General features: G+C 35.6%; 3 protein-coding genes and 1 long non-coding RNA gene across 6 annotated transcripts; 3 read left to right on the top strand and 1 right to left on the bottom strand.

Annotated features, from left to right (window-relative positions):
* Nucleotides 1-1293: 1293 nt before the first annotated feature.
* Nucleotides 1294-3069, top strand: LOC18606543 (uncharacterized). Its single transcript, XR_016025196.1, has 4 exons — nucleotides 1294-1544; nucleotides 1664-2509; nucleotides 2587-2724; nucleotides 2858-3069. It is a non-coding gene; the product is annotated as an uncharacterized LOC18606543 (long non-coding RNA).
* Nucleotides 3070-3895: 826 nt separating this feature from the next.
* On the top strand, nucleotides 3896-6023 carry LOC18606541 (protein neprosin-like). Its single transcript, XM_088804637.1, has 6 exons — nucleotides 3896-4108; nucleotides 4256-4342; nucleotides 4570-4701; nucleotides 5079-5132; nucleotides 5234-5362; nucleotides 5464-6023. Exons 1-6 carry the CDS (start codon nucleotides 3896-3898, stop codon nucleotides 5647-5649), a joined length of 801 nt encoding a protein of 266 aa, XP_088660763.1. The 3' UTR covers nucleotides 5650-6023.
* A 1159-nt stretch (nucleotides 6024-7182) lies between these two features.
* Nucleotides 7183-14503, top strand: YDA (Protein kinase superfamily protein). 3 transcript variants are annotated; one of them, XR_016025195.1, is made up of 13 exons: nucleotides 7185-7447; nucleotides 8387-9168; nucleotides 9276-10004; nucleotides 10359-10446; nucleotides 10616-10678; nucleotides 10850-11010; nucleotides 11121-11196; nucleotides 11439-11498; nucleotides 11585-11692; nucleotides 11908-12147; nucleotides 12277-12368; nucleotides 13124-13751; nucleotides 13862-14503. XR_016025195.1 is itself a non-coding variant. In XM_018117164.2 (12 exons), exons 2-12 carry the CDS (start codon nucleotides 8612-8614, stop codon nucleotides 13576-13578), a joined length of 2259 nt encoding a protein of 752 aa, XP_017972653.2. In that variant the 5' UTR covers nucleotides 7183-7447; nucleotides 8387-8611; the 3' UTR covers nucleotides 13579-14503. The 3 variants fall into 3 exon arrangements, 2 of the variants coding, with proteins under 2 accessions (XP_017972653.2, XP_017972651.2); XM_018117164.2 differs by having other exon boundaries at nucleotides 7183-7447; nucleotides 13494-14503; XM_018117162.2 differs by having other exon boundaries at nucleotides 13124-14503.
* Nucleotides 14504-15099: 596 nt separating this feature from the next.
* On the bottom strand, nucleotides 15100-18458 carry LOC18606538 (NAD(P)-binding Rossmann-fold superfamily protein). The gene is made up of 8 exons (XM_018117169.2): nucleotides 18216-18458; nucleotides 17374-17605; nucleotides 17044-17123; nucleotides 16752-16905; nucleotides 16535-16613; nucleotides 16090-16174; nucleotides 15583-15629; nucleotides 15100-15484 (listed from the first exon to the last, which is right to left on the bottom strand). The coding sequence occupies exons 1-8, from the start codon at nucleotides 18319-18321 to the stop codon at nucleotides 15320-15322; spliced, it is 948 nt and encodes a 315-aa protein (XP_017972658.2). The 5' UTR covers nucleotides 18322-18458; the 3' UTR covers nucleotides 15100-15319.
* Between the last annotated feature and the right edge of the window lie 1615 nt (nucleotides 18459-20073).

Below are 20073 nucleotides of genomic sequence, written 5' to 3'. Positions count from 1 at the left end.
AACTAAAAAATTTAATATTAAGAAGCATTATTTATAATGAGGTTCGGATAGTGGGTACTTTATAACCACTATCCAAATCTATGACAAGTAGTAGTTTTACTATTTGAATTCAATTATAAAATGCTCTAATCTTATTTAATCGAGTTGAATAATATAAAATAGTCATTGACATTTTAAATATTATATCTAAAAAATATTCTCTAGCGCGAGTATATGAAGAAATTAAATTTATTTGTATTTTTTTAAAAAAATAATAACCTTAATATCTTCTTATTGTTGCCTGTTATTTTCAATGGATATTATTAAGTCAAGTAGTTTTTCGTCTTGCTTAATGTTTTCTTTCCTTGAAGCATCCGTCGCTAATAATTGGTCCACATAATTAAGCAAAGCCTACAATTTAGGTGAGCAAAAGAGACATTTAAGAGAAAGTTAAAAAATAATAGTTGTAACTGTCCATTTCTTATTAGGTACTCTCACTCTGACATGTCTAGTCCTGAAGATTAAGACAGCCTTTTAGGCATTGATTATACCCAAAAAAGTTTACCTCTCAAGCGAACTTTAATATTCATTTCATTAATCTTGTTGGCTGTTTATTATGTGTTAGGCGGCTGTATTTGTTAGACAAAGTCACAAAACAAAGGACAATCATTTTGAACCGAAGGCCTAAATTTCATTATTTCATCTTATAGGTCAACTTTAGTTATGGGTTTATTGCCATTTTACTGCCCTTTCTTCAGAATAACAATAATAATAATAATAATAATTCGACCCTGCTCCCAAGTGAAAGTCTTTTCCATTTGCATAATAACAGAAAAAGGGTGGCCCACGGTGCCTGTTTTGATTTGGTACCAGAGTGTAACGACACGGAAAATGCCCAACCTGCCATAAATCTCTGCAGCAGTAGCAATTCGATGGGTGCCAGCTAGGCGCATTCATTTTTATGTCCTACGCTTGAAGAATGTAATGATTTTAATTCGTCGATGTCTCTGGTCCAAAGCTCAGAATTAAGCTATTCCAGTTGTTATCTTCATCATCTCATGGTGTTTTTTTCTGTACCTTCTCAAAGAAAAATCCTTGCCCTTCATCTCAAATACTACCTTCTTATCCTGAAAGGGTAATAAGTCTTTAATTAAATTTTCAACAGTAAATTCATTGGTTTAACTCCATAATAATGACCCTGACAAACAGAGAGTGCAAACCTGCATATTCACTATGTTTAACCCTTACAATAAACGGTTATTCACTAACTAAAGAATAGTCTTTAAAACCAAATATTCTCCCAAGTAAGAAATGAGTGACCAAATTTGCACCTATGAGCAGGCGTTGTGCCAGTGTGGTGAAGAAATTGAGAGAATTCATTCATGGCACCTGGATTTATCAGTGGCTTTCATCAGGGCTCGGGACTGATGCTTGCCACATTTCTACTTCTCTTTTCTCTGTCTTTTTCTATAGTTATAAATGGATTAGAAGGGCAGAAAAGTTTTCAAGATCTTGATTTGGAACAGCTCAGGATTCTGAACAAGCCCTTTCTCAAGAGCATTAAGGTAAATTAATTTGCTCTTTAAATGGGGAAACAAGTTATAGTTTTATAAAGAAAGTTGCATAATGAATTAATTATGAGTTAAATTTGACTAAGGAACGATCCATTTCATCATTTTATCAGACTGATGAATGTTGTGTCAACATCGATAAACAACCAGCATTTGATCATCCTTTGCTCAAAAACCATCAAATCCAGGTATTCCCCCTCCCCCTTTATCTTTACTATAGAAAAACTTTAGTCAAGCCGGAGTGGTTGCTCAAGCATGTATGGTTAAGCAATCCCACCATCATTATTATCCATCAATGCCACCATTTGTACATAATTTATTGTTATCCACTATAATTAACTATGGTTGCTTTATAAATGAAAATAATGGCATAGATGGAGCCTAGTTCTCCAAAGGGGTTGAAAAGTGCAAAGTCATTGCCAGCCAAATCACTGAATATTGAAATATTGAAGAATGGAGGCTGCCCATCAGGTACGGTCCCAATCAAGAGGACCAGCAAGGAAGACTTAATAAGGGCTAAATTGTTTCTGAAAAGTACTCAACCAACTGCTGCTGCCTCTCCTTGTTATCATGTAATTAATTCTTTTTTGGTCATTTTTAAATTTTTTTTAAAATAAAGAAATGGGGCTGTATGATCGACAATATTCTCAAGAATGCATTACAAATGCTATGAACTGGTGAGAATTTTACTGGAGCAGTTGCAAAGATCAACAAACAAAATCCATCTGTTTCCAATACCCAATTCAGTGAAGCATTTGTGCGGGTTCGAAGTGGATCACAAAATCAAATTGATAATATTCAAGTTGGATGGATGGTAATTATGGATTTTCTATTAGTTTGTCTTGGTTTATACAAGATAAAACCTCATTATCTGTTTTAATTTTTTTTCACTGAATTAATTTCTGGTAAATCCAGCATTACAAGGCGACAATTACACTCAAACTTTTGCCTCATGGAGTGTAAGTACTTTGATTTCTTTGTTTTTAACCATTGCTAATTTGGAGTTAGAATTCACATGTCAAATTTCTATCTACAGGCAGGAAAGAAAGGTTGCTATAATATGCTTTGCACTGGTTCTGTGCAAGTTAACAAGGCTATCCCTCTTGGTTTTATTCTTCACAATATTTCTGTCTATGGAGGGCAGAAATTTGATTTCGGATATTTTATATCTCAGGTATGCTTTCGACATCTACTAAATGCTTCTCACCATGTAATTAGAACATAAAATTTGTTTTTCTGATAAAAAGGCTTGTCCATATGCTTCCAAAGAGACAATTCATTGTGTACCTCAATTTTGTGCTTTCTAGGATCTAGATACAGGGAATTGGTGACTTCAACATGGTGATTACTATGAGCAGACCATTGGATACTGGCCAAAGTCCTTGTTTTCAAGTTTATCAAACGCTGCTACGCAGCTTACATGGGGAGGAGGCGTTTTTGGTAGTAATAATGCAGGTAATCCTCCCATGGGAAGCGGCCATTTTGCTGAAGAAGGAATGAAAAAGCAGCTTATATCCGAGAGATTCTTGCTGAAGAATCTGGTCATGGAGGATCTCTTGACCCAGGGCGTCTCCAAGACGTCGCAGATGATCCCAAGTGTTACAGCATTGGTCCTATTCCAGGAGAGTATCATGGCCTTCTTTATGGGGGTCCAGGAGGTGATTGTCGAAACTAATTCAATTTGGATATAACAGCCTTGTACTCCTGATTCGGGATATATATGCTTCTATATATGAAATGAACCATTTCAGTGGATGGTGGCATGAATTTTAATTCCATTTATATATGTCTCTGACTGATTGAACTTGGGATTTGGTTCCATATATGAACTCACATCTTCATTCCTATATATGTTTCAAATTGAAGTGTCTAATAGAATGATATGAAATTAGAATGAAGTAGTTTATCCTGTAATAAATCCCATTTAATTACATTTTATATGGCTATGATATTTTTACTAAGGTTGGAGTTAGATTTAGTATACATTCTTTAACTTATTTGCTATAATAAACCTGAAATGCTCCTTTTATACATGCCATAAATCTCTTCCAACTTTCCCTTAATTAGTTAACTGAGGATCTTTTAGAATCCAAATAATTAACTTAGTCTGCAGAATGAACTAAATTGTCATTCCAAATCTTTCCAAGAAGGCACGGTTGAACTCTTCTGTTCCCCAGGACTTGATTCGCACCAATAAAAAGTTCACTAGCTTTATCTATGGCTGACCTGACATGACAGTCTATTTAGGATAATGAACCTCCTCAGAGATACCTTCTGTTCATATCTGATAAATGGCGAGCAATTCTATTACTGCATGCAAGACTTTGTCACGAATGGGTATATAGATGAGCATCTCTAGCCTTTGTTGGGCTCATCTCTGGGGCGAAGAAATAGAGAGTAACATCTTGGCATTTAGAGTGTTCAGTGGCCTTCATCAAGACCCAGGTTTGATATTGATCCCATTTCTTGTTCTTTTCTTTCTGTCTTTCTCCATCATCACAAATGGATCAGAAGGGGGAAAAAGTTTTGAAGATCTTGATTTAGATAGTCAGCTCAAGGTTTTGAACAAGCCCCATGTCAAGAGCATAAGGTACAAAAAAAAAAACTTAATAAATTAGTCATACTAGTGATCAAACAACAAAATTCCATAAACTTATTACCATTTAATGCAATAAAATTTGATTAGCTGTAGTTTTTTTTAACAGACTGAAGGGGGTGATTCTTTCGACTGTGTTGATATCCATAGACAACCAGCCTTTGAGCATCCTTTGCTTAAGAACCATCAAATTCATGTAACAACCAGCCTTTGATCATCCTTTGCTTAAGAACCATCAAATTCAGGTAATCAGATCTCTTTGCAAAACCAATCCAAAGCTTGCTCTGGTTGGGATAACAAGTACTTCCCAGCATTTTTCCTCTTGTTAATGATAATAATGTTGTAGATGAAACAAGTTCCTCCCTAGAGGGATTAATTAGTGCAAATTCACCATCCAAGTCATTGGAAATTCCAATGTTGAAGAATGGAGGGTGTCCATCTGGGACAGTTCCAATCAGAAGGGCCAACAAAGAAGAACTGATAAGGACTAAACTGTTTAAGAAAAGGCACATGAAAGATATTCATCCGACAGCTTCTAATTCTCCTGGTTTCCATGTAAGTAAATACTATAGAAATCTCCATTCCACAACTTACTTATTGTACATTGATCTAATTAGTAATTATGTTTCTTCTTTCTTTTCCCCTTCATAACATTGTCAAGAATGCAATAAGAATACTACCAACTGATCAAAGTAGGTAATATTTGGGAGCTCTTGGATTGATCAATGTACAAAACCCATCGGTTTCAAACACACAATTCAGCGAAGCTTTTGTGAGGATTCAAAGCAGCTCAGCCGACCAAATTGATAGCATTCAAGCAGGATGGATGGTAACCAATCATAATGTGTCTTGTTTTTCTTTGTCTTTTTCGTTTTTTTGTTGTATAAAATATAAACTCTTATCCTATTACATGTTTTCTATATAAATTATAGGTAAATCCATCGTTAAATGGCGATAATCTCACTCGACTTTGTGCTCAATGGACTGTAAGCCATTGGAATTTCTTATGTTCAAGCTCTGTTGACTTAAAATTATAAGTGCATTCCGGTTGTGAACTGTGGCCATATTAATTAATTGACTGGCCAATAAACAAGGTTGTCACGATACACTTTGCCCTGGTTTTGTGCAAGTTAGCAAGGATATCCCTCTTAGTTCATTTTTCTTGCCTTCTGTCTATGGAGGAAAGCAAAATGATTTTGCTTGTAATATTTTCAAGGTATGCTTCCCAAATTAACATGTTTTAAGCAATTCTGGGACTATTAATCATTCCTTGAAGTCCCTCATTCACGATTAAGTTTGTATATGTGCTGAATACAGGATCCAAAATCAGGGAATTGGTGGCTTTCATTTGGTGACGATGATCAAATTGGGTACTGGCCATCATCCTTATTTAGCAGTTTATCAAGCTCAGCGACAGAGATTGCATGGGGAGGTGCAGTTTTCACCACTAACAATGAAGCTAGCCCTCCCATGGAAGTGGTCAGTGTGCCGAACAAGGCATGACTAAGGCAGCCTACATAAAAGAGCTTCAAATTGCAGATGAATCCTGCAAAAGAGGGCCTCCTGATCCAAAATCACTTGAGTTTATCACAGATAAACCCAGTTGTTATGACACAGCTCCCATTAATGGAGATGCTAATGGCTTCTTTTACGGGGGTCCTGGTGGAAATTGTTAACAAAAACTCAATGCATATATAAGGATATGTATATCTCAGCACACAAGAAAATTTTCCCAGGTGTCTGTCTCCCACCACTACTGATTTACATTTGACTACTAGTTTCAAAGATTCCTGAAGGGGGGTCAAAGAAATTCGATAACCTTTCGGAAAGAAACCGGTGGAATGGAAGGGCTGAATTCACGTTGGATGGCTTTGACATAAGAGTAAATAAGATGTTGGAATTTTGTAAATAAATCCAAAAAACCGTCCCCTACTTGGTAGATACTGTTGCCAGCGTCCACACTGCTGGACAACATGTGGTATATAAATTAATGCTAAACACCGACGGTGGACTAAATACCATGTAAAAGCACCTTATATGCAGAGAATATTATAAAGGTGGAAGTGAACATCGTTTTCTTCATACATGATTTCTTCAAAGCTTTGCCTGAATGTTTAATTTGGCCCTCTTAAGTCTATTCAATCTCCAAATTTCATGAGTCTCTTGTCACGAGTTTAAGGCATAATATTTTTTAAAAAAAAATTAAAAAAATATTTTTATTAGTTTAATGAATTTTTTATATTTTATTTTGAATTAAATAAATTTTTATAATTAATGAATAATTAATTATTATTAATTAAAATATCATATGTCATTTTATATCACACAATATTGACGTAACATATCATAGTAAATGATACTAATGTGATATTTTTCATAACTACGTCAATATTATGTAAATATAAAATAATAAATAATATTTTAATTAATAATAATTAATAAAGTATTAATTATAAAGGTTTAGTTAATCCAAAATAAAAAGATAAAAAACTTGATTGAACTTTCATAAATTATTTAAATTTTTTTGAATAATCCATTGAATTTTTTTAAAATATTATACTTGATATGAAAATTATGTTAAAATAGTTCGAAATTTGAAAATAATAAAAAACAAAAACAAAAATAACTACAATTTGTGTAAATAATGTAAATTTTAATTGTTCCTTTTAATCACAAAGATGAAAATAAAAGAAATTAAGGTACCACTTCCGAATAATCCCAAAACAAGGGATCAAAAAAAAAACACTCAATTAATTGCGTAAAGCATATGGGATAAATGATAATGGGAATATATTTTTAAGTAAGTTGCCGTTAAAAAAATTGAGAAAAGGGAGGAGGGTAAACAATCCGACACATCTACTAGCACGATAACCACAGCACAACTCAACTTCACTATCAAGAACCGGACTCCAAATCATGGACGTGGCGTCATTAAAGTCAAATCTGACGGTCCCGATCCTACGTCACTAAGTTTTAGCTGAACATCAGCCTTTCCACGCCAGCCTTTCCCACTTTTTTCAAATAATTTAATCTGCCAGTTCTTATTACACGAATTAAACGCACAAAGACAGCACTCTATTATTTCGCCACTCCGAAACTAACAAAAAAAAACCAAAAATCAAAATCAAAATTAAAATTAAAAAATCCTTCTCTCTCTAAGGAGCTTTTCCTTTGTTTTTTTTTTTTTTTTCTTCTTTCTCTTTCTCTCTCTTTCATTCATTTTAGAGCCTTTTGAGCTTCTCTTTGCCGTCTCTCTGGTAACTGACACTTCTTTTAGAGAGGGCTATTCTTACACTTCACTGTAAGTAATGATGTGGGTTTTTTAAAGATTATGTTTTTTTTTTTTGGCGTTTTGAGCTGAAAATTGTGGATTAATTTGAGGACTTTTAAAGGTTTTTCAATGTTTGATTTGTTTATTCTGTTCAAATTTTGAGCTTGGTGAAGTGTTGGTTCTATGCTTGTAGAGTGTAATATGAGCGTTTGTTTCTTCATTTTGGACCAATTCTATTTAGTGTTTTTAACTTATGGGTTTTAAGGTTTGGTGAATTTGGAGATGGGTTTTTTTATTTTTTGTTGTCATGTTGTGTAACTTGTGATATTTTGAGTTCTTGATTTTGTTTATTGTTGTAAATTTGTGTGTTTTTTATGTTGGATATATGAATTGGTTGAATTTGTAGATCCAGGTTAAAACACTGTTTTTTGGGTTCTTGAGATTGAGCTTATATGTCACTTTATGTGGAAAATGGGTACCCAAATCTTGGATCTGTTTTGGTCGTAATAAATTGAGTGTCAAGGGCCCTTTTTTGTTTGAGCAAATAGTTCAACAGCTGCTCTATTTTTAGGTGTAAATTTGAGCTGGAATGCTCTGTAGAATAATTCGATGTCGTTTTGGACTCAATGGTCTAGCTAGGATGTGTCATCTGGCTGTGGACCAATGATTAGTTAAGCAATAAATTCAAATTTATGACTTTTAGATTTGAAATTTGGAGCTAATGCATCTTCTGTGACTGCCTTTTGAAGGGGAAGTTAATGCCGAAAAATTTTTAACACCCTATAAAGATTTTTTTGGTCCGACAATATTCTGAACTTATGCTGTCTATGTGCTTATGAGGGGGCCTCTCCACCTTCTATTTGCGTGATATTATTTATCTTCGGACCTGTATATTTAGTATAATTCTTATTTATGTTTTTCCTTTTGGTACATCCTTCGCTAGAGGCTCATGATGAAGCTTTTATACAGGTTCTTACCGGCTAATGCGTCTTTAGAGAATGCAACATTCTTTAATTGGCATGCCCAGAGTTATGTCCATTTCTTTGTGCTTGTAATGTAATGATGTTAAGAAAAAAATCAGTGGACTTGGTTCAAGCTTAACCAGCATGAGTATAATCACGGATGTTGAAGTAAGTAGCAACTGTAACTAAGAAGAGGATCTTGCTGTCAGAGTTTACCCTGTATTAGGAAAATATGCCTACATGGTGGGGAAGGTCTTCATCCAAAGAAGACAAAAGGAAAGCAAGCAAGGAAAGTTTCATTGATGCTATAAATCGCAAGCTTAAAATTACATCTGATGACAGATCCACTAGCAGATCAGGGGGTTCTCGAGGACGCCGTACTGATACTGTCTCAGAAAGGGGTTCTCTGTCTCAAGTCCCATCAAGATCACCATCACCCTCGACACAAGTTTCACGCTGTCAAAGTTTTGCCGAAAGGCCTCCTGCCCAACCACTTCCACTTCCTGGGGTACATCATGCTAGTGTTGTGCGTACTAATTCTGGAATTAATGCATCAACAAGACCAGGATTTGACAGAGGTTCAAGGCCATCACTGTTTTTACCCTTGCCAAAACCTGGACAAGTCTCTAACAAACTGGATCCTGTAGATGCTGAGGGTGATCTTGCTACTGCTTCTGTTTCTACTGATAGCTCTATTGATAGTAATGACCCATCTGAATCTCGTCTACTTAGCCCCCTGACTTCTGATTATGAAAATGGACAGAGAACTGCTGCAAACAGTCCTTCTGGGTGAGTTTTAAATAATGTCATTTAAAGTTATAGTGTTTTTTAACTATACCTCTCTCACAACCTGTATGTCATCCCTAATTGGTTATCATTTTCAAATTTTAATGAAGCATAAAGCTTACGGATCAGTTGCCTGATATCAATCAGAAGAACTCAAAAGAGATACTGAAGCCAGCTAATATATCTTTTAATAATCAGTATTTATCCACATCACCTAAGCGAGGACCATTGAGCAATCATGTACAGAATTTACAAATTCCTCAACGTGGTGCTTTCTGTAGTGCTCCAGACAGCTCAATGTCAAGTCCTTCTAGAAGTCCAATGAGAGCGTTTGGTCTGGAGCAACTTTGGAATGCTGGTCCCTGCACAGGAAAGCCATTTTCTGACATAGCTTTCCTGGGTTCTGGACACTGCTCCAGTCCAGGTTCAGGCCACAATTCTGGACATAATTCAGTTGGTGGAGATATGTCAGGACAGCTATTTTGGCCACAAAGCAGGTGTAGCCCTGAGTGTTCACCAATGCCTAGTCCTAGAATGACAAGCCCTGGTCCCAGTTCCAGAATACACAGTGGTGCTGTCACCCCTTTGCATCCACGAGCTACAGGGGCTGCCACTGAGTCACCTACAAGCCGACCTGATGATGGGAAACAGCTAAGCCACAGGTTGCCTCTTCCCCCAATAACAATACCCTTTTCTTCTGCATATTCAGCGGCAACATCTCCATCGTTACCCCGAAGCCCTGGTAGGCCAGAAAATCCAACAAGCCCTGGCTCCTGCTGGAAGAAAGGACGATTGCTGGGGAGGGGCACATTTGGACATGTCTATCAGGGTTTTAACAGGTCTGTCAAATGGGTTATGCTCTAATCTTATCTGTTTCATATTAATATTGTTCTTGTTCATTCTTGAGTGCTGCGTTTGTGGCATAATTTGTTTTCACCATCACATCTTTATTGTTGTAAAGCGATATGTGGGATTGAACCCAGCTATTTTTTCAATCATAATGTGTCTGCGTATTGAATTAATCCTTGCTAACTTTATCATCAAATTTGGATGTGCACATTTCTTATTCAAGGTTGTTGATTGCCTTGTTTTCCCACTCAAATCAGTTGGCTAATATTTGTTGCAATTTCCTTACTATTTCAATGCTTGATCTGTTTTCTCTCTCCTTTTCTCCTTCTTATCTCTTGCTTTAGTGAAAGTGGGGAGATGTGCGCAATGAAGGAGGTAACTTTGTTTTCAGATGATGCCAAATCAAAGGAAAGTGCACAGCAGTTGGGGCAAGTAAGTCCTTGTCTTCTAGTTTTTTCTTTTTTTAAAGAGATTTGTCTGAAATTTTGTAGCTTTAAGAACAGAAATCATGTTTTCCCTGATGTTCATTTGAGTGTTGATTTTTCTTTTGGTGTAAATAATATTTGATAGCTTTTTATACTCATAAAAAGTTTCTTGGCAGGAAATCATGCTGCTTAGTCGCTTACGACATCCAAATATAGTGCAATATTATGGATCTGAAACTGTGAGTTCTTGTTCTTTTCATTTAAATACCTTGTTAAGGTGTCATTCCCATAATTAGTCTCTGATAGTCTGTCACTGTTAGAAGGTCTCCTCACATCAAATATTACAGATCAACAAGATCAATTGATGCATTGTGGTAATTGCATTTTTTTTCCTTTTTGTTCATGAACAGGTAGGTGATAAACTTTACATATACTTGGAGTATGTTTCTGGTGGCTCCATCTATAAACTTCTTCAAGAGTATGGTCAATTTGGTGAAAGTGCGATTCGGAATTATACTCAACAAATTTTGTCTGGGTTGGCTTACTTACATGCTAAAAATACTGTTCATAGGTGAGTTTAGTTTCTGGTGATACTTGGGTTGTTCACATTGTGAATATCATAATCTCTCACTGTGTCAATCGTGCTGGAAATCATTCTTATAATGTGCAAAATTTTTTCAGGGACATAAAAGGAGCAAACATACTGGTTGACCCCTATGGCCGTGTGAAATTGGCTGATTTTGGGATGGCAAAGCACGTAAGAGCACTTATCTGTGATTTCATAATTAATGGATCTATCTACAAAACCAAAATAGATCATGCTTATGTTGCTGTGGTTATCTGAACTAGATCCCGACATATGATATTATTGTGAAATGAATGATTTAAATTCCTGATTCCTCTTTTCTGTAATCCGTGATTTGTTGCCTAGTAAGAATACTTTATGCTCATATTGCATGTCCCTGGATATTAATATACGTCATCTGAAATAATCTGCAGATTACTGGCTCATCTTGTCCATTGTCGTTCAAGGGAAGCCCCTATTGGATGGCGCCTGAGGTCAGCATGGTTTTGTAGTTATATTCCAAGGTCATCATTTCTATGATGCTTTCTGATAATATCATTTAATTCCTTTTTCCATTCAGGTTTTCAAAAACTCAAATGGATGTAACCTTGCTGTTGATATATGGAGCCTTGGGTGCACAGTTTTGGAGATGGCTACCACAAAGCCACCTTGGAGCCAGTATGAAGGGGTTAGTAAATTTTTATACACAGGCATGAAATTTTGACTTTGTCTGATATTATAAATATTAAATGTCATTAGTTATACAGAAATGTACATTTTCCCTTCTGTATGAGCATCCTAGTACTGCATATTCCTTTAAAAAGGAAAATGCTGCATGCCCAATATGAAAATCATTTGACCTTTTAATTCATTCTTGATACATTTGCTTATATTATTTCAAAGGTTGCTGCTATGTTCAAGATTGGCAACAGTAAAGAACTTCCAGCAATTCCTGATAGTCTTTCAGAAGAGGGGAAGGACTTTGTGAGGCAGTGTTTACAAAGAAACCCAATAAATCGCCCTACAGCAGCTCGGCTTTTAGAGCATCCTTTTATAAAAAATGCTGCACCATTGGAAAGACCCATTTTTAGTGCCGACACATCAGACCCATCACCTGCTGTTACCAATGCAATGAGAACACTGGTACAAACATAATTATAAATTTTGTGTGTTTGATCTGTCTAATGATTTGATTTTGCGGATCATCAGTATCTGTTCAAGTTTTTACTGTTATTGCTGACTGCTGCATTCTGCTCTTGGATATTTCTTTAGGGAATTGGAAATACTAGAAATCTGTCATGCATAGATTCAGAAGGGACAGCTAGCCTTCCATGTAGAGGTTTAAAAGTGGGATCAGGATCCAGGTCTCTCTCTCTCTCTCTCTCTCTCTCTCAAACATGGATGCTAACATTCACACGCACCCACTGCTACTTTTATGTGCAGCCTAGACATGCATGTTTAAATGTGCACTGATGATGGTTAATGTGCATATGACTGGTTATGCTGTATACAATCTTGAGTTGATAGAGCGCCTTCGGCAGATTTGCAGCTTAAAATAGCAAATTTTCTAAGAGGATTAGCAAATATTCTGACATGTAATATGAATTTTCTCATTCTGCTTGGAACAGAGGACAATAATGTTGTTGGCCTCTAAGGGAAGCGAACATAAGAAACCGCTTTTCCAGTTCACTTCCATGAGAGTGGCATGAAATTACATGACAATAGTCATAGACGGGTCTGTGTCCAGTCAATATTTAGAACACTTTCTTTTAACCTAAATGTGAGTTGATACTTTTATCATTATGATACGTGTTGTCATCTCAGGTGCTGTAGAATGTTCACATGTAACTAAGGTCTTTTTCTGCCAATTTGTCTTGGTCTAAACACCTTTGTCCCCTGCAGTATCGAATTTTATATGCTTTTATGATTGCATTATAGAAAGAAATAAAGCCATTAGCTGGAAAGCTGCTGGATGTCTTGCAAGGTCTGATTCTACGTTGAAAATAAGCCTGCAACCAAGTTTTTTATGTGTCAAGCATAGTTGCCCTAATCTAGAAATATTCATTATCTTTTGTCTTATCATGATTTTCTTTATTTACTTATTTCTACTCTATTCCAGTGATGCTCATACACCTAGGAACGTGTCATGCCCTGTTTCTCCCATTGGCAGTCCTCTACTACATCCAAGGTCACCGCAACATATGAGTGGAAGGATGTCCCCCTCTCCCATATCTAGCCCTCATACTGTTTCTGGTTCATCCACTCCTCTTAGTGGTGGTAGTGGTGCCATTCCATTTCATCACCCAAAACTGCCAATCACCTACTTGCATGATGGTACTGGAATAATCCCAAGGTCCCAAAATAGTTACTATGGGAATGCTAGCAACCCTTATCAAGAACCCAAGCCTGACCTGTTTCGAGGGATTTCACAAGCCTCTAATGTTTTCCAAGAAATGATTTCATCTGACACTGGTGCTTTTGGAAAACAGTATGGACGGCCTGGCCATGGGGATCATAGGGAACTTTATGATGGACAGCCAGTCTTGGCTGATCATGTGTCTCAGCAACTCTTGAGGGACCATGTGAAGTTTAAACCATCACTGGACCTGAGCCCAAGTTCATCAATGCTTCGTCATAATGGTGGAATCTAGTTTGCTACATAATCCTCTGTCAGGGAGGGCGTCCAGGCATTTTAGATGCTCTTGGGTGCTCTAGTCTTGTTTCTGTCATCGATATTAAGGTCACAGGTTCCAACTTCCACACAGATAATATATGCTTAGTTCTGGAAGTCTGAATGGCAGAAAGGAGATAATATGACGTTGGAATGGTCTCTTTGCTTGGTTTTCAATTTTTACAGGAAGCAACGACCAGCATGCAAGAGGTTGTTGGAGGCTGGATGTTAGCTGCACTCATAAAATTTTCAAATTTGTGTCAGTGACTGAGACTCTTCACCTTGCTGGTACATATTTCACCATCATAGACAATTTGCGTCACTTTCCAGTATTCTGCGCAATGTGAAGACAGAAATTCAAAACCAAGCTCACCTCTGGAGATTGAGTTAAAGCAGTTCCCGGCAATGAACGTAACTGCTAGTGTAAAGAGAATTGTACATTTTATTACACCTAAGAAACACATAGTTAGAAGAGCTATTCTTTCCAATTTTTTCCCTCCCTCTACATATTTTTACAGGTGGAAGGACAGTGGTGGGGGTTAAAAAAGTTTTGTACAGAAGGTGGGGAACCAAAACCGAATCTAGGCTTGTCAAGATGGCTTGCGAAATTTGCTGAGACTGGTTCTGGTAAAATTTTTTTCCATCAGCTGTAGCAGCTCAGCCAAAAAACTTACTGTGGCTGCTGATATTGATGTATCTATTATCATACTGGCAGCAAATTTATAAATTCTAATTTGACTTGTATTTACTTGCCAACCTTGGGAAATGAAATATGTTGTACATTTTAAGGACATTAAAATGTTGGAAAAATCGATACTCTTGCCTGGATATCTTCCTTGTTGCTTAAGGTTCAATTTGTCCAAAATCCCAATAGATTAGTATCCGGCTTTGAGTTCTTAATCCTCGTAATTTACCCCATGATTGAAATGGTAAATTGATGATCAAGAGGGAAGGTTGGTAGGTTGCCACCACATTCTATCAAACGAACCACCCAGTGAGTCAAAATGTACCTCAGAACCATTGCATTGTTAGCCAACCATCGGGTGGGATGCTATGCTGGGGATCCCTTCTTAGCCACAATTAGGAAGTGAAGAATGCTTGCTTAACTATAAACCTGGTCATTGCATTGTAACGAAAGCCATGTGGTGAACAAAACTACATATACCTGTCATTTCCGCTGGATCAAAACTTAAATGTACTAAAGCAGCAGTAAACAGAGAACACGGGTCATGATTTTTATAGTAGTTTACCACGGTTCTTCAAATCTTGCTATACTTTTCTAGTACCAGAAACACTTCCTAGCCACCGGTTTACCTTCTTTGGATGGGATCTCTTTCTTTCCTCAAAATTCTGCTATACCGGCCACAACCTAATATAAGGACTAGTTTTCAGATTCATGTAGTCAAATCATGAATAAGAACTAGTTGTTGAAACTACTACAATCTCATCACTTTCAGATAGATCAATCCATAGCCCATTGCATAATATGACATATTGTCGTTTTTCACAGTTTCGGTTTAAGAGTACAGGCATTAAACTTCAAACTTCTATAACCCCAAGTCTAATCATATAATTTCGACTCATAGATCAAGCAATCAAGCGAGAAAGCAGCATGACTCCTCTTCGAAAGGCCTTCTCAACCAACTACTTGGTATTGGTCAAGGTCAAGCTGAAGTCCCATAGCCTTTTTGCCAAGTCTGCGTCTTTAGCCTTAGAGCTTGGATTGCCTATGTTGCTGTCCATAAAATATTCTCCGCTAACACCTTTAACTTGTGGATGTAAGGCCACGTAGCATGTAGTGGCAGCTCCCTACAACCACACAGAGGAAAACAAATAAGCAGCTGAGCCGTGTGGCAGGGAGAGTACTGTTTATCATAATGAATCTTATCACAATTCATAATGAATACCTGTGGAATATTTTTTAGGAAATATTTGCCAAGCATATGGCCAATGCCTGCATCAAGGCAATATATCGTATCAGTAATCTAAAGCCAAAGTTGACACAAGTCAACCTCAAGCAGTTTGATACTAGGGTTTAGACAAGATGGTGAATGAAGCATCACTACATTATTGGACTTCCTATTACTAGATTGTAATCAGCACTGTCAAGTAAAATTATTACAGTTGAGCAACTAATCTTGTCCTTACTAAATTATATTTTCCTATCTCATTCTGCATTGTGTGAGATATAGCTGGTAACATAGTACAACAAAATTATATTAACCATAAATACAGTAATATTAATAGCTGCTAAGGACTTTCTATAGGTCCAAAGTGATGATCCTAAATTAGAAGAGATTTTATGTCATGGTTAAGTCAAAGAGACGTATCTAACGTGTTTTGAATTTCCAATATACCGAAACTATCTTCAGAAGTAAAAAATCAACTAAATCTTAAATAAGTCAAAGGATTACTGTTAATAAAACCATGGTGGCGCATAAGATTGGTCATAATTGCTCCAGGATGAACTGAATTTGCAGTAATCTCCACCCCTTCTTCCTATTTATATCAAAACAAAAGGAAAAACATTCATAGATTAGATCCCACTAGGCACATTAACAAATCACAGCAAGAAAAGCCATTTCACACACATAGAGAGACAGATACTTCGAACAATGTAAAAACTTTTACTCAAACCACTAGCGGCTGACCAATAGACCAATTATTTTCAATAGAATTTGGCAGAACAATTAGCCGACAAAGAAAATTCATAATGAGATACAATTTTCTTAGTGTCAACATGTTAGCATCTGCATAATACATTAAGTGATTTAAGTGACACGAGATTCAAGAATTGTGAAATGCTCAGTTTGGATTGTATAAATTGTACATCAAACACAAATTGACCATATTGTGTACCTTCAGGCGCCTAGCAAGCTCCTTAGCATGCAATATGTTCGAAAGCTTTGACTGCCCATAAGCAAGCCAACTAAAGTATCTGTAAATTGGTGAGCAAAATGAGAAAGAAATGATCAAGCATTTTATAAATATCTTGGAACCAAAAAACAAACTTATTCATCCATGATTCTGCATCCCAGAAAGGAGCAAGTTGGTGAAAGCCTATCATCAATTTTACCCTGATTCATCATTGATTTTATCGAAACGAATTCCTTCACGATACACAATCCGGTGACCTTCTGAAGATAAATTTACAATCCTTCCTTCTCTGCTGCTTTCCCGTGCTGTGTTTTTCATAGTCTCCAACAAAAGATTTGTTAAAAGAAAATGACCTGCAAAATAGCTACTATATCTCATTAGATTTGAGATTCAGGTACAGTTCATGGCGATCTTTCAATCCAAGTGTATCAAAATAATTTACACCTTGTCAACACACTACTTATAGACAAACTTATATGAAATATACTAACCTAAATGGTTCGTCGCAAACTGCAGTTCTATGTTGTCATGGGATAACATGAAAGGAGTTGCCATAACCCCTGCATTGTTGCTTTCAAGCAAAGAAAGAGAGTATTAGTCCTCTCATCAAAAGTTTTACTAAAGTTCATGTACAAGCAGACTGAAATACTAATTGATAAAGTAACAAGAAAACAGCAATAACAATTGCAATCGTAAGCACAAAAGAATATTAGTTAATTCATATACAACTGCACATAAAAGCACATATCCACATGCACGTGTCAGAAATTAGAAGAAAAAAATCATAAGTAATTTAACTTGCAGCAGTTTATAGTTCTTACATGAGGAGATTTAAGGGAAGACTTGAGGACTGATATTCTGATGCAAATTTCCTTACTGATGCCAATGAGCTCAGATCTAATTCCATCACATCAATCGTAGCACCAGGTAATTCTTTGAGTATTGCTTCTTTGACATTCCTACCAGCATCCACATTCCTTACTGCCATAACCACATGGACACCACGCAATGCAAGAACACGTGTTGTCTCTACACCAATACCACTTGATGCTCCTGAAATTTGAACTGACATGAGCACTTGGATATGTAACTAAGAGAAGTACATGAAAAGTTTGAAAAGACCCACAGTATGGGTCTCGTCTTATAAATTTAAACGCGTTATGTCAAGCAAGAAGTTGAGGGTTTTCTTTTCTTTTCTTTTCTTTCGGGAAAGTGGTTTTCTTTTAAATAACAAAGACTAACACACTCTCATATGCCAGAAAGATCTCATAAATCATTGTAAATTTTAACTGGCAAAACCCAAAAATTTGCAACCAAAAAAAATTATATCGTCACCAAGCTCACTAATTATGGCGAACCAGACAACCGGGGATTAAGTTCATCAGAAAAAAGTTCACTTCTTTTTCTCTCAACAGAGTAAAAAATTATTTCTTGTCACATAATCAATTGATCTTTCCATTTGTGTAATTGGGGGGACCTCTCAACTGAACATAAATGATCCACCTACTCGGTTTTTCCGTAAAAAGCAAGACTTCCCCAAAACCATCCAACCGACCAGACAGAAGTTTAGATTAAGAAAATAGACGGCAAAGATGAAAGACAAGACAAAAACCCAGATCAAAAGGGAGCCCAAATAACAGAAAGAAAAAGAAGAAAAAAAAACCTGTAACAATGGCAGTGAGACCAGTTCCATCAATCCCTTGAGTAACTTCCTCTGCTGTAGAAGAAGCAGAGAACCCAGATGGTCCTTTCCACCCGAAAATCCACATGCTTACTTTTGCAGATTAGTTTTACTTCACTTGCCTAGCAGTTACTCGGCCAAAAACCCAAAGGCCTTCTGTGGTTCATTGCGCCGCTGCCCATATCAATATATACTCCTCCTGGACGCTTTGACCGATAACTTCTTTAAAAAAAATGATCAAAGGAAATCATGATATATCATACAATCAGAGGCCGAGTGGCCCCACTCTACAACTAAACAAATTATTTTTTTTTTTACGAGATTGCCAACTACAAATGATATTGATTTTCTTGCTCCAAATGCCACGGTTTGCAATTTCGTCACTCTAGCCCGTATAGGTTGTCGAGCCAATCCTCATACACGGTTCATTAGCTGTCACTTTGATAGCAATTAAAGTATTTTAAGGAGCTTTTAAAAATAATTTTTAAAAATAATATTTTTTATAATTTTAATTATTTTTAATTAAATTAGATAAATTTATCTTTAATAAAATTATATGTTATAATATTACACGTCATGTACCAAAATATATTACACGTCATGATTAGGTTATTACACGTCATAATTAGGTTGTTATACATTATATACAGAAACATGTGATACGTCATGTACAAAAACATGTGACACGTCATAATTAGGTTGTTACACGTCATGTTGAAAAAAATATTATTGTTACACGTCATGTACAAAAATATGTTACACGTTATGGTTAAAAAAGGTTGTTACACGTCATGTTGAAAAAAAAATACTGTTGTTACACGCCATGTTGAAAAAATATTATTGTTACATGTCATATTCAAAAATATTTTATTACACTTTAATGTCTAAAATGTTGTTGTTACTTATGAACAAAAACTTAAAATCCTCTCAGCTCTCTTCATTTTTTTTTTGACAATTTGGTACCGATTAAAGTGTTTTTAACATATTTTCATAAATCAAATTATAAATTTTCTTACCTAAAACACTTATTTCAACTAAAAATAAAAAATATTCATTGAAAACCTAGGTTTATAAATTTCAATTTTTTGAGTTTATTGGTATTTAGGTCTCGAATTGATTCAATTAAAAGCTATTTCAAACATCTGTGATCATTTATACTATTTTAGTTTTACCCAAAATATCTAAAAATCAAAATTTTCAAATAGCCACTTACCCAAGCATATCAAAACCATTGCTTGGTGTCTTGAAAGCGCAAGAAAGAGATATTTGAAAATGCAGGGAGAGAGAAATCGAAAGCATATCAGACGAATGTCGAAGAGAGAAATCGATAAAATTTGAGAGAGTGGGATGGTGAGAGAGAAAAATTAGAAACACAAATGGGAAGAAATTGTGATGAATGATTTAATTTATTTGGAATAATTTCAAATACATTTTTGTCAAGTCATGATTAAATATAACTAAAAACAGTTAAATTTATTTTGATGGTTATTTTTAAAATGTATTTATCAAGAAAGACTATTCCTCATAATTTTCTCTATTTTTTAAAAATAAAGTTTTTTTTTATTTAAAAAAAGTTTAGATTAAATATATATTTTTTTACTTTTACTTGTACATATCAAATTAAGTTTGTCAAATTAAGTAATCCACTTTGTATTTAGATCTTAGATATTTTTATTTTTTTCATTAAAGCAATAATACTTATTTATTTTTTTTAATTTCTTTTTTATGTTAATTTACTTTTCGTTTTCGAGCTGATTATCAATAAACCTCATTTAAGCTTATCTAATCTTATAAATACGATATTAGAGCGTAGTACGAAATTTGATTAAAATTTTAAACT

Source organism: Theobroma cacao, chromosome 3, assembly GCF_053813885.1.
Source record: "Theobroma cacao isolate CCN51 chromosome 3, ASM5381388v1, whole genome shotgun sequence".
Taxonomy (NCBI): Eukaryota; Viridiplantae; Streptophyta; class Magnoliopsida; order Malvales; family Malvaceae; genus Theobroma; species Theobroma cacao.
The sequence above is the reverse complement of the archived record's forward strand: the minus strand, read 5'-3'. Positions and strand labels throughout refer to the sequence as shown.